Source organism: Primulina tabacum, chromosome 6, assembly GCF_025594145.1.
Source record: "Primulina tabacum isolate GXHZ01 chromosome 6, ASM2559414v2, whole genome shotgun sequence".
Taxonomy (NCBI): domain Eukaryota; kingdom Viridiplantae; phylum Streptophyta; class Magnoliopsida; order Lamiales; family Gesneriaceae; genus Primulina; species Primulina tabacum.
In genome coordinates, this window is record NC_134555.1 from 7196301 (window position 1) to 7209671 (window position 13371).

The window sequence follows — 13371 nt, forward strand, 5'->3', positions numbered from 1 at the left end:
ATTAGCGACGGTTTTGGTTAAACCGTCGCTAATTTAAAATTTGCGACGGTTTATAAAACTATCCCTATCTTTAATGACGGTATACGATAAACCGTCGCCGATTTGAAATCGGCGACGGTTTAATAAAAGCGACGGTTTTTATTAAACCGTCGTTAATAGCAGTAAATCAGCGACGACTATATTTTAAATGTCGCTAATAGCGACGGTCTGATGGAAAACCGTCGCTAATAGTCGCAAATTGTCTATAAATATCCGATTTCCGTTCCACTTTCCTTCACACAACTTCACAACACTTAAAATTTTTCTCTCTTATACGATTTTAATTTCGATTTAGATATATTTTTTTGTTTCAATTTTTGGTTAATTTTTTAAGTGTTACATCATAGTTGTATTGTAGTTTTTTAAAAATTTATTAAATTAAGTAAATTTTTTTTATTTTTACGCAAACTTTAGCGACGGTTTTTAAACTGTCGCGACATGTAGCGACGGGTTTGTAACCGTCGCTAAATTTAAATACCGTCGTTAATTTAGCGACGGATTATGAACCGTCGCTAAAGTCTTCGGTTTTAAACCATCGCCAATTAGCGACGGTTTTGTCAAAAACCGTCGATAATATTTAGACGTTTTTTGAATATTAACGGCGTACATTGCACGTTGCGGATAGTAGTATTAATGGCGTACATATGCACGCCGTTGATAATAGTATTAACAGCGTGCACATGTACGCTGCAGATAATCTTGAACTTTCAACAGCTTGCAACTTAGCAGCATGCAATGTGCGCCGCGAACAGAGAATTTGTGCGCTGCGAAAAGCCATTTTGATTGTAATGAAGGTAAGTTATGTGTATATGTATATGTATATAATGTAATATATGTATATGTATATAATGTAATATTCATGCCCCTTTTTATGCCGATTTTGCCTTTTTTTTTCTCTCGCGTGTTATTTCTATCTCTATATGTATTTTATATCGTTTTAACTCCGATATTCTAAAATACATAATTTTAACACACATTCAAAAATTATTTGGCATAAATAATTATTTTAATTTATCAACTCCATAATTCTTCTAATTATGCTAAATTATCGGGTAATATATTCTAGGACCTTACAAAATTCGTTCCTAGTCGATTCAGCAGCCTAAAAACAAGGATAAAGGCCGCTTAAGCTTGAGACTAGCATATGTGATGTTGTGTACCATGTTTCAGGGTAAGTGCAGAGAGATGTCCAACCATGCAGATGGGTAATCATATTATGATGGTATTGAACAACCATCCCTCGGACTTTTCAAGTGATTATAATTCATCGAGAGGAAAAATACGTGGCTGTGATTGTACATCATTAATATTTACGACCCGGGATAACACTGAAACTCTACATACTATGATTTTGCTTTGACTCATTTACCGACTCTGCGAGGGTCACAAGATGGCGAGGTTGGGTGCAATTGCGACATGTGTAAGAGCCAGTGTATTGTAGTCGGGAATTCACCGATCACCTACGGGCATGGATATCGTATGTGATCTAAAGAAATAGTATTACATGAAATCTCTGGTCAGAGTGTAAGATGTACATTAAGGATAGGGGTTCTCTAGTTTTGTGTGTGATGACACTAAGAATATTTGATGACACAAGAATATTTCATGATTGCATCACATAGCTATAATATGCAATCCTCGATGAACCAATGGTTGCAGATTCGATCGGGATATATGAGATCAAGGGACCGTACTGTACGTTAATCATAACTGATTGGTTCTTGCAAGTACTATCAGTGATACCTAGGGAATCGTGGGGCGATACTACTAGATGTTCTTACCATGAATCGACAGGTTCAATTAGAAAATGATTTCTGACATTCTCATGATCAAATGTTAGTGCATGGAATGGGGCAAATTAGGATAAGCCCCAATAAAAAAAATGTCCTGAATCACAAAGAGTTGTGAACTCACGGCTAGATATAGACCTGAACCATTGAAGGTCTCACAAGCATTAGATCATTTGTCTTCGTTGAAATAATAAATTCAAGGAGTTGAATTTATAGTTAAAATTTGGAGAGAATAAATTCAAGGAGTTGAATTTATGAAAATTAATAATTTAAAATATTAAACTCAAAGGTTTGGTTTATTAAATATTAAATTAAATGTAGTGGAAATTATATATAATGGACTTGTAGGAGTACAAGTCCAACATGCTAAATAATTAAATTTATTAATAGATTTTAATATAATTAATAAATTAGTTGTACTGATCCAATTAATTAAATAATCTCATTAAATTTAATTAAGTAACCCTCGGCACATAATTAAGGTAATTAGGTCAATGATTCATAATTAAGTAAAGAGGAAAAAAAAATCATAGCCTCCACATTACTCAAATTTTCGAAAACTCTCGTCTCCACCCTCCAAGAGATTTTGGCCACCCCTAGAAAAATTAGGGTCGAGCTGCGTCTCTTTTTTTTTTTTTTTAATCTCAAACGCTAAAATTGCTTCTAAATTTCTAATGCAATTTAAAAGAGAAACAAATGATCCAATCGTGGACTCGATAGGAGGATTGAAAAAGGAATTCAAGAAGATTGTTCATAGAAAATACTACAAAAGCTATATCTGCTAACCCCAAAATAATTAGTGTCAAATGATTTATTCACTAAAGGTAAATTCACAAACGTCCTAGGAATGATTTTATTGTTTAAACCATACGAGTATCCAAAACATTATTTGAATGTCAAATAAAATTTTAAAAACTTGTGGTATGTTTTTAACACCAGAAAACCGATTACCCAACACGGTGGCTACCGGATCAAAGTAATCCATATATTGATTCATAATGCATTCCTGAGTTGATTCAAGTGGTGCCCAAGCTGTCATCATGAATCTGAAGACGACTTTCACGCTTTGCTTCTCTGTTATTCAGCGACAAATGTTTGGTGTCTCACCCCTATCGGTAACAATGTTGGTGCGGTGAGCTCGATGATCGAGTGGTGGAATAATATTGTCACAACACGTAGTACCCATGGAAGCTGAGCTCACGGCAGCAGTTATGTGGTGTATTTGGAAAAATCGCAATGATATTGTGTGGAATGGGCATTGCCAACCTGCTTCTTATATCGTTATCTCCCTGGTGTGTTTTATACTACTTTGGCAATTAGGGAGGCCCTTAGTTGGATAAAACACCAGCAGCTTTCCAACATCTTAGTGAAGACAGATGCTCGATCTTATGGTAGTGCGAGCTTCGACTTCTCGGGCCTCAGATTCATCCCGTCTGGGTTGATAATCGAAGATTGTAACATCTTAGCACGATATATAATCTTGTATTTTCGCTTTTACAAAAAGATCTGCGAACCAAGCAGCTCATATAATAGCCAGGAGTGTTGGTTCTATGGCTGGTCTTGTAGGTCGAAAATGTTGGTTCTATGAGACTATGACTGGTCTTCTAGGCTGGTTTCAACCCTCGCCTACTTTTGTTTATGAGATCTAGTTTAATAATATGCTTTGATTTTATCCTAGGCATTAATATTTTTTTAATTATATAGGTATCTTGTGAGACGATCTCGCGAATCTTTATATGTGAGACGGGTCAACCTTACCGATATTCACAATAAAAAATAATACTTTTTAATGAATGACCCAAATTAAATATATGTATTACAAAATACGACCCGTGAGACCGTCTCACACATATTTTTGCTTGTATCTATAATTTTGATATAAAAATATTTGATGATCATACTAATATTTATGAGATGTAAATTTGGCTCTTGGTAAATCATTTTGAAGTTAAATCAATTATTTCACAAAATTCCTAAAAAGTTACTATAAACATAATAATATAACGTAATGGTATCCATCATGTATAATCTAAGATGAAGTTAAGAAAATCAAATCAAACTCCTCAAAATTATATAGAACGAATCCGGAAAAGAAAATAAATTCAAATATCTTGATATTTATCCATTCATATTATTTACGAGCTAAACTATATGAGAAGAAAATTAATAAAAAAAATAACAAAATAAATGCAATTATGAGAAGAGCATGGGTTGATATCTAAAAATTAAGAGCTATAATTTATAACAATGATGAATTAACAATCATGATTCATATATTCTATATGCATTTCAGGGCACAAATGTATCAAACAAAAGAAAAGGAAGACAAATAGCAAACACTCGTTCCACTGCACTGACTTTAAATGAAACATTGTGCAGACGAACCACACATTTATAGTTTTTTATTTGATATCAGACTCACTTGTACGTCGCCATGCCAACACCGGCTTCTCCACCGCCGCCATAAGGCGTGTAGCTTCCCCTAGCCTTGGAGTAATTGACGTAATAAAACTCCGATAGCAGGCAAAACAACAGAACAAACACCGCACCTGCCGCAAATACTCCCCTTCTCACAGTCTCACAAGTGGGAGGGTTATCAAAAAATTTTACAGTGTATTTGTAATGATAAGCATTTCTCACAGAACCCGCTAACAAGCATGACTCCGCGATGAAAAATGTCACCCTGCATAAGATTTTAATATTTTGGTCATGCGTAAAATACATGATGTAGATAAAGTAAATCTCAGGACATACTTTATCTATGCCACTTGAGAGCATCAAGGATAAGAATTTCAACACTTTTACAATTTATGCACTAGCATCGGCACAATAATGACACTGAAACTACTTTTCACACCATGGAGTTATCGGCAGTTCGTGATAGAAGTTCCACATTGACTCCACAACAGCTGAACAGCATCATCAGATCAACTAGCATATTCTTTTCTGTTATGCTCTTATAATGAGTTTAAAATGCACGCACAAAATACTAAGATCGGTGGAAGACATACATCGTAGACCTCCATTGACAACAGTTTTTCATAATTGTGCAGTGATACTTATATATCTTCTATCTAATAGACGACTAGTGGCTTCAATAGTGGATTTAAGGCTTAACAATCTGAAAGTGCAAAAATATGACATGGAAATCATTTTTCACTCGATAATTTATCAAGTGTATGAAAGAAGATACTGAGAGAACATGAATTGTTCTAGTGATACTGCATCTTCAATCATGTTCCCAACATTTCATATATTTCCAATTTTCATCAGAAAATATTATCATTTCAAATATGCTAGTGATGAGTGTGTACCAGACAAAGATGAAAAGAAGGCATGCACAAGCTCTCGAACCTCCAGGATTTAAAGACTTCCCAAAGCAGAAGCATCGGCTCGCGATCATTATAAGTACCTGGCTGATCAGGACAAACAGAAACGCACCCACCCCATATCCAGTTGCAATATCGGAATCATAAACACAATACTGATAATTATCTTCGCTATCTTTCTTCACCACTCCCTGTCAATAGTCAAAAGACTCAGAAATTTAGAGAACAAAGAAGATGAAAGAAAGACAGCATTATACTAAGCTCAGATGCCAATTTATAATCAATAAATAGAAGGAAGCATAGCAGAGGTCCAAACTTAGTTCAAGTATTACTGCTTCACCATCACTGATAAACTTCTGATCAAGTTTTTACGAGTCAAATGCTTAAGTCATTGTGTCCATAAGCTCTTAGGATGTGTCTGTCAGGAATAACTATCCTATAAGTTTCTTATTTCTCATGGTACATAAGCAGTTTGAACCATATTTATGGCGTTTTTTGTTCACCGCACAATTTGAGTGGTTTCCTTGAATTTAGTCATTTGCCCATCGCAATGTAATAATCAACCTCGAGATAGATGCATCACATTATTAAAAAACCATGGAAAAGAAGGCTTGTATATTGGAATACTTGACACAGCAAACGCCCAAGCTTCATGCCCAACAGTTAAGGTCCTAACTTATTGTCCAGCAGCTAACATACGCACAAACAAGTTTTATACGTGTTAAATGAATTTATGCCATCGTTAGTTTTCTTTGTTCTGTGGCTCAATGCTAGTCTATGACTCCGCAGTTTCAAGATAAGGAGACTGCATTATCCGCTGAAATTTCCTATGGTGATATTTCAAACTTACTGACACAAAGATACAACCAAAATCACTTGATTACAGATAACAGATGTCTGAAGAAATCGTTAGTAAACTCGATAGATGCTATTGACACGCCACACATGTTCAATCTATGCAAGATCATCACATCAGATGAATACATCTTCACAAAAGAACATTGCACCAACAAGCTGTCAGTCTGTCAACAAAACGTAACAGTGGGCTTATCATTAAATGCCCGAGAATAGTTTAGGCACCTCCATTCCATTTTGCCAAGTCCCAAATGAAATCACCATCTCAAGTTAGCTGTAAACAGAGTACATTAGTATCACCATATGATGGACCGGCGAGGCAAGCTGAAGCCAATGGAATGCCAAACTTAAATCTTTATTTCAAATTTGTTTTTTTTTTTAACTAAAGGGCGTTCTCTCTAGTGTAGCCAGTACTGGATCCGAGCACATTCACCGACAAATTCTCAAGATTCCCAACTCAAGTGCCAAATAATATCAAAACCCTTCATGTTCATCTCTGTTGCACTCTCCATACCACATGCATTAATGATTCCCGACCCATTTCAAGAAATTCATATCGTAATCAGTTCGTAAAACAACAAAACGGATCAGGAAAGCAAATGATGAAAAAAGAACTTACAGTACTTCTTCTCTGCTCAGCAGCAACAGCCAAGCCAAAAGCAATTAAATCGAAGATAAAAACGATAATCCTTAACACTTTAGAAGCCATTGTTGAAGTGGGAAAAGGGAACAGATTCTCAAATAGACAAGAACACGCGCAACAAAACCAGATCTAACATTTTACTTAACTGCGACCTGTTGAGTGATTAGGAAGCTGTGACAGCTTGCCAAATTAATGCTGCCAAAAAAAATTATATTATATTATATATATATAAATTAGAAAAAACTTGGGTGGGATACTGTGACTGGTCGTATTTTGTGAGACGGATATCTTAGTTTGGTTATCCATGAAAAATATTACTTTTTATACTAAAAGTATTACTTTTTATTGCGAATATCGATAGGATTGACCCGTCTCACAGATAAAGATTCGTGAGATCGTCTCATAAGATAATTAGCTACTCATATAAGTTTTGATATATCATGCATATCTATCGTGTACATTTTTGTCCTTTGTTTAGATAATAAAATAGACATTAACCCATGTTTTTTTATATTTCTCAAAACTTTCGATAACAATTATATTGTTTTGAATTGAAGTCGCCCCAAATAAAAATTTATTAGTGAAATAATAACTCGAATCATTTCTTTAATACTTTGCTCATTTACAAGAGTATTAGTATATTTTTAATCAATTATTTAAAAAGTGAAATGAATATAATAATTGTGGAACTTGGTGTCGGTGGGTCAAATCAAGGTAAATCCGTCTCCATGGTTGACTTCAATTTTTATGTTTTGGGCTGAATGTTCGTTTTAAAAAAAAAAAAATTAGTGATAAAAACATGTAATTGCATTATTTTGAGATATATTGCAAAATATCTTAGGTTTTATTTAGTTGATATTATTATTAGACTATATTAGAGTTGGTACTGATATGGACGATGATTTGAGTGATATAATCTAATGCTATATTTTTTATGATCTAACGTGTTCAACAAGGCAAATACTTGTGTGAGACGGTCTCACGGCTCGTATTTTATGAGACGGATATCTTATTTGGGTAATCCATGAAAAAAATATTACTTTTTATGCTAAGAGTATTACTTTTTATTGTGAATATCGGTAAGGTTGACCTGTCTCACAAGAGATCTACTTGTTCAATAATTGGTCGCATTTGAAGTCCAAGAATATCCATTTTCGGACTTCATTTTATTCAGATTGCTTCATTTTATTAAGATTGCTTCTTTTGATAACTCCCCAAATTAAAGGGTTAAGTGAAAAATGAATAATTATTTTATTTTAGGCGTTGCAAATACTCTCTATAAAAAAGGAAACTTATGCTTAAAAATTAAATTTATGGTGCTCATAGCCAGAATTTATCCCTCAAAGAGATTATGTCCAGAATAGTTGAAATATGGGTAAAAATTTGTAAAATAATGATGTAATAATGAGAGAAAATGATAATAATCTTGGTGGAAATTCTTGTCATATTATTCTCAACTAATAATGTACACAATATATACACATATACAAGAATCGATCTTGTCATTTCCTAAGGCTAACAATACGAGGATCTGATTTAAGTGGGATTTGATTTACATTAAAAAAAATTTGTGAGATAGTTTCAAATATCAATTTTATGAAACATATATTCTATTTGGATCATACATGAAAAAGTATTATTTTTTATACGAAAAATATTACTTTTTGTTGTAAATATGAGCAAAATTAATATGTTTCATGAATAAAGATACGTGAGATAGTTTCATAAGATATCTAAACTAATTACACTACTATATTTACAAGAATATTATTTTCTAATAAATTCAGTTTAGAATTGTGGTTTTCAAAATAAAATCGAGATGCAAGGACATTAAACATGAGTTGGTATCGCCGACAGAAGTCGAAAACTGTGTCAAGTGGGCAATAGCGATTACCTGCAAGAATGGAGCCAAAAAATGAAAGGGGGGTTTGGAAAATATAATATAATTAATAAGTAAAAAATATAAATGTAGTAATTGATGTTTGCGAGTAAATTAATAATTATTATTATAATTATAAAACTATATATGGTTTTAAAATAAATTAACTGAAAATTAGAGTAACAACGTGTAATGCCCAAAAAAAAATTGATACATAATTTAAAGCTCGTCAGTAATTGTGTCAACACTAAAAATTTAAGCAATCCCTTATTTAATATATATTAGTGATTAAATAATCTTCATAAGATTCATATTAATATTAGGTTAGTAATGATATTGAAAACAGTTTAAAATATAAAAAATTTAGGAAGCTTGAAAGTTGGAATTCAAAAATAGTGTTGGAGATAAAATTTGAAAATTATAAAAATAATGATAGGAGAATTGAGTATTAGCAAGCAAAACAAGTTTTCTTTATTTGTTTCCTTTCTTTCATTTGCTAAGCATAAGCGTGTTTCTTTGTATTGATAAAAAAGGGCACATTTCGATGGTTATAATAGTAAAAGTGATCTTTGACCCATTTTTGGCGATAATGAAAAACCTTACTCTTTTCATTTTCTTAGTTTCTGATATGATATAAGAGCTAGGTTATAGCTAAGTTGTATCCCTTATTATCTTCAATGGCGAGAGGAAATCAAGTGTCGGTTTCGTCTCAAACTACGTCTCAAGCTATAAGCTCAAACAATTCAGGTGGTCGAGTATCTTTTGAAGATTCGAATAACCTGTTTTGCCTGCAGAATGGCGATTATCCTATTTTGGTCTTGGTTTCTCATATACTTCTAGATAACAACTAGAATACCTAGAGTAGAGCGATGTCAATGGCTTTTATCGCTAAAAATAAGCTTCTGTTTGTTGACTGTACACAATTGCGCCCTCCATCCGGTAATTTGTTATATGCTGCTTGGATTTGTTGTAATAGCATGGTGATCTCGTGGATTTTGAACTCCGTTAGTCGAGAGATTGCGGATAGCCTGTTATACATATCCACGGCATATGAAATTTGGAATGATCTGATAGATAGATTTCATCATAGTAATGTTCCAAGAGTTTTTCAAATTAAAAAGCTCTTGACTGGAATACATCAAGGCTCAATGAATATTAGTTCATATTACACTAGAATGACAACTTTGTGGGACGAATTGAAAGAATTTTAGCCAATTTTTGCGCCACTGTAGTTCAATAAAGGAATGGTTGAATTATCACAATCAGGATTGTGTGATACAGTTCTTAATGGGTTTAAATGAGATATATGCTCATATCTCTACTCAGATCTTGATGATGGAACCACTACCAGTGATTTCGAAGACTTTTTCTTTGGTGGTTCAAGAGGAGAGGCAAAGATCTATACATCATGATGTTCATGTGACTGTACCTGATCAATCACTAGTCTTCAATACCTCGAATGTTGCCGCTGTAAGAGGTGCTCTTAATTTTAAGGGAAACAAATCTGATAGGCTTATTTGTTAACATTTCCATTTTCCTAATAACACTATTGACCAATGCTACAATTGCATGGATATCCCCTGAGTCATCCAAAGTATAAGCAGAAACAGACTGAAGGAAAAGTCCCGGTTAATCATGCTCGCAACAATTCTGATGTGTCACTTCCAAGTGTTGGTAAAATCTGAATCCAGATCATTGCCGGCAGCTTATTGCATTCTTAAGCTCGCAACTTCAGCTTGGTGACAACAATAATTTGGTTTCATAGCACCAACATGATATTGCACCTTGTTTCACTGGTTCTACTCCTGTTTTTTCTTTATCTTGGATCATAGACTTTATCTTGGATCATAGACACAGATGCCATACACACCATATTTGTTGTTCTTTGAAATCTTTCCATGTATTCAGACCGTTTCTATAGTACCCGAAAAACCAATATGCGTAAATATGTGCATAATATCTATTATTTAATTTTAAATGATTATTATTTTAGGAATTTGTTGATTTAATTGCATTTAAATCATTTACGTTATTTTTATAAGGATTTTAAATCGCGTATTTCAAATTTTAACTTTTTAGATTTATACGCGACACCGGACCGAAGATAAGAAATCGGAGATGAATTTTATGATCCAAAAATATTCCTAAATTTATTCCGAGCTAAGAAATAATTTATTTTAATGAAATCAAGTTGATTTAAGTCTACTTTAATTAATTAATCACCAATTTAATTGTAGGCTTCTTAATTCATCAAGATTATGCTTAATTAGCCTTTTAATCAAGCTTATCTAACATAGGATTCTACTTAGCAAAACTTTAACAAATCCTACACCAATTTGGGAAGACAAGTCTCGGTCCTCTCCACTCCACACAATCCCCAACTTGACACCATTTAACTCCCCCAACAACAAAACAAAGACCACACATTCATCATGCATGTTTCCCCCCAACTTGACATCATTTACTCCTCCATGCACTACCTTATTTGACCACAAGTCTTCACCACCTTCTTCACTCCACCTAGCACGAAAACTCAGAAGAAAACTCATCCAATAATCGTGAGCCATCAAGAGAGAAAAGAGAGAAAACAAGCAAGAAAAGAGAATTCCGTCTCCGCCGCGCCGCGTTCGTCGTAATCGATTTGTTTTCGTTTCAAACAAATCCAAGGCATGTCTATATTATTTCTTTGCTCTTCAATCAAGTTATATATCTATTTTTAAACCATTACATGTGCTTGATCTATGACAAAACCGAAATCACGTCAAAAACTTTCGAAAAACATTGTACAGAATTTTCGGATCTTCCCACATGCACTTCACGTTCTTTGTTGTTTTTGTGGTTACAGGGTTGGATCGACTTCCAGGGACTCAAAGCTGCTTTTAGACATGATATAGGGTGTGTTAGTAAGGGAATTGTTCATTGGTTTCAGCCCTTTCCCCCCTTGCATCACGTTTTGTACAGCAACTCCCCAGCATGTCATTTTGTGTCTCGATTTGCATGTTTATTGTCTAAGGTGAAGATTCTGATCTTGGCTGCCCTAGAGGCTGTAGCCATGGTTAGAACCTTTCCTTGACATGTCTAGGACGTGACCAAGATGCCCTTTTATGTCTTGGTTCATGGTCCCATCGGTTTTCAAAATAAACAAGAACAAACCCCTTCGGTTTTAAAATTATGGTTTTTGTTGAGTGTGTTGAGTTTCGGTTTTTAGGTGTCAAGTGGGTTGTGGTTGGCTTCTAGCCCTTAACCATGACTAATACAACACCTTAGCATGTCTAGCATGGACCATGGTTAACCTCATAGCCATTGGATCCTTCATTTGACATCAAAACAAGCAACGCCCCCACGCATGCAATGTGTGTGTTCTCGGGTGAAGCTTGTATTGTCGTAGGTGTTGGCAGGAATTGTGGTTGGCCTAGGACCCTTAGCCATGGTTCAAACCATACCTTAGGATGTTGGTAAGAGGCGCTGGTTGGTGGTTCAAGCCCCAATGGTCATTAGCCTTGAAAACGACGCAAGGAAGCGCAACAGCTGCTGCTGTAATTTTCTGGACAGCAACTTTGCCTTCGGTTCAGAGGTGTGTTTCGAGTTCTTGGCTGGCTTTTAGCCTATGTCCTTGGACTGGACAGTGCCTTATTGAGTTAGGAAGGTCATGTTTTTGGCGGTTTGTGATTTGGTCAATTTTAGAGGTCGTACGAGAATTTACGGTGCAATGTGCCAAAGTGACTCTCGAAAGAGCATTTCATGATTTTGGCCTCCATGCACAATTTTCTTGTATTACAGCCCTTGGTAATTATTTTCCAATATTTTAGGTGTATTTTAATCATGACTAAATGATGATTTGATGTTGGTTCGGGTTGGTACAGAGTTATGGTTAAATATTAAGTTTGTTGGGCGTAATAGTCTCGTTTTTAGTTCGATTTTGAAGCGTTGGTCAAGATAAGTTATTTGCATGGTCAAGTCAAGTTATGTGCATGTTTTTCATGTTAGAATTAGGTCGCAGCGAGCCTGGAACCGATCCAACCCAAATTTGTAAAATAACTCAGGAATTTAATTATATTACGTGCATAAATATAAAAGTTTATTTTTGAGATTTATGCGATATGTCTTGTGGCCACTTCATAGTCATGGGATTGCAACTTATCATGGGATTATTACTTCACCCGGTGACCACTGACCGGTTCAGTTCATGTTCATGTATGGGTACAGATATCCAGTCCAAGGGCTGTGATGAACTCTACCGTCCAGTATACTGTGGTTTAGCCTGATCAGAAGATTCAGTTCATGTTATGGGCCACTTGCGTAGAACATATTCTCAACAGAAAATTATGATATGATATTTTATGACAGGGCTCTATCGAGCAAACATTTTTCGTACGATTATCAGTTATACACGTATTTATAATTATTCATGGCACGATTTTCACGTTACGCTTTACGATATGATATCTTTACATGGCATGAAATTTTATGATATATTTTACTTGTTATTCACGATATATGCATGCTGAGTCTTTAGACTCACTAGACTTAATTGTTGTAGGTACTGATGATGCAGAGGCTGAGGACGGGGACCAGTGAGTTAGCTCGGATCGACGGTAGTACGAACCCGAGGACCTCGCGTTTTGTTATTCAGTTTTATGTTCAAACTCTTGTTATAACTTTTATATATTTTAAGTTATTGTTTAAAACATTATTCAATTTCCGCTGGTATGTTTATGTTAAACCGTTGGGTTATTTTACGAAAGTTTTTATACGTTGCAATATTTATTTAAAGAGAAAATTTTTAATAATTCCGCAAAATTATGAATACGAAATTACGGGCCATCACAGTTGGTA

At 34.6% G+C, this 13371-nt stretch overlaps 1 protein-coding gene across 1 annotated transcript; it reads right to left on the bottom strand.

Annotated features, from left to right (window-relative positions):
- Positions 1 to 4048: 4048 nt before the first annotated feature.
- On the bottom strand, positions 4049 to 6845 carry LOC142549059 (uncharacterized). The gene is made up of 3 exons (XM_075657804.1): positions 6633 to 6845; positions 5144 to 5349; positions 4049 to 4512 (listed from the first exon to the last, which is right to left on the bottom strand). Exons 1-3 carry the CDS (start codon positions 6720 to 6722, stop codon positions 4248 to 4250), a joined length of 561 nt encoding a protein of 186 aa, XP_075513919.1. The 5' UTR covers positions 6723 to 6845; the 3' UTR covers positions 4049 to 4247.
- Positions 6846 to 13371: the final 6526 nt, after the last annotated feature.

Excerpts from the sequence above, each read along its gene's own strand:
- LOC142549059 (XM_075657804.1), bottom strand. The coding sequence starts at position 6,722 with ATGGCTTCTAAAGTGTTAAGGATTATCGTTTTTATCTTCGATTTAATT. Across the intron at positions 5,350-6,632 it reads CTGAGCAGAGAAGAAGTACT|GGAGTGGTGAAGAAAGATAG; the intron begins GTAAGTTCTTTT and ends GACTATTGACAG. Across the intron at positions 4,513-5,143 it reads CTTCTTTTCATCTTTGTCTG|GGTGACATTTTTCATCGCGG; the intron begins GTACACACTCAT and ends AATCTTATGCAG.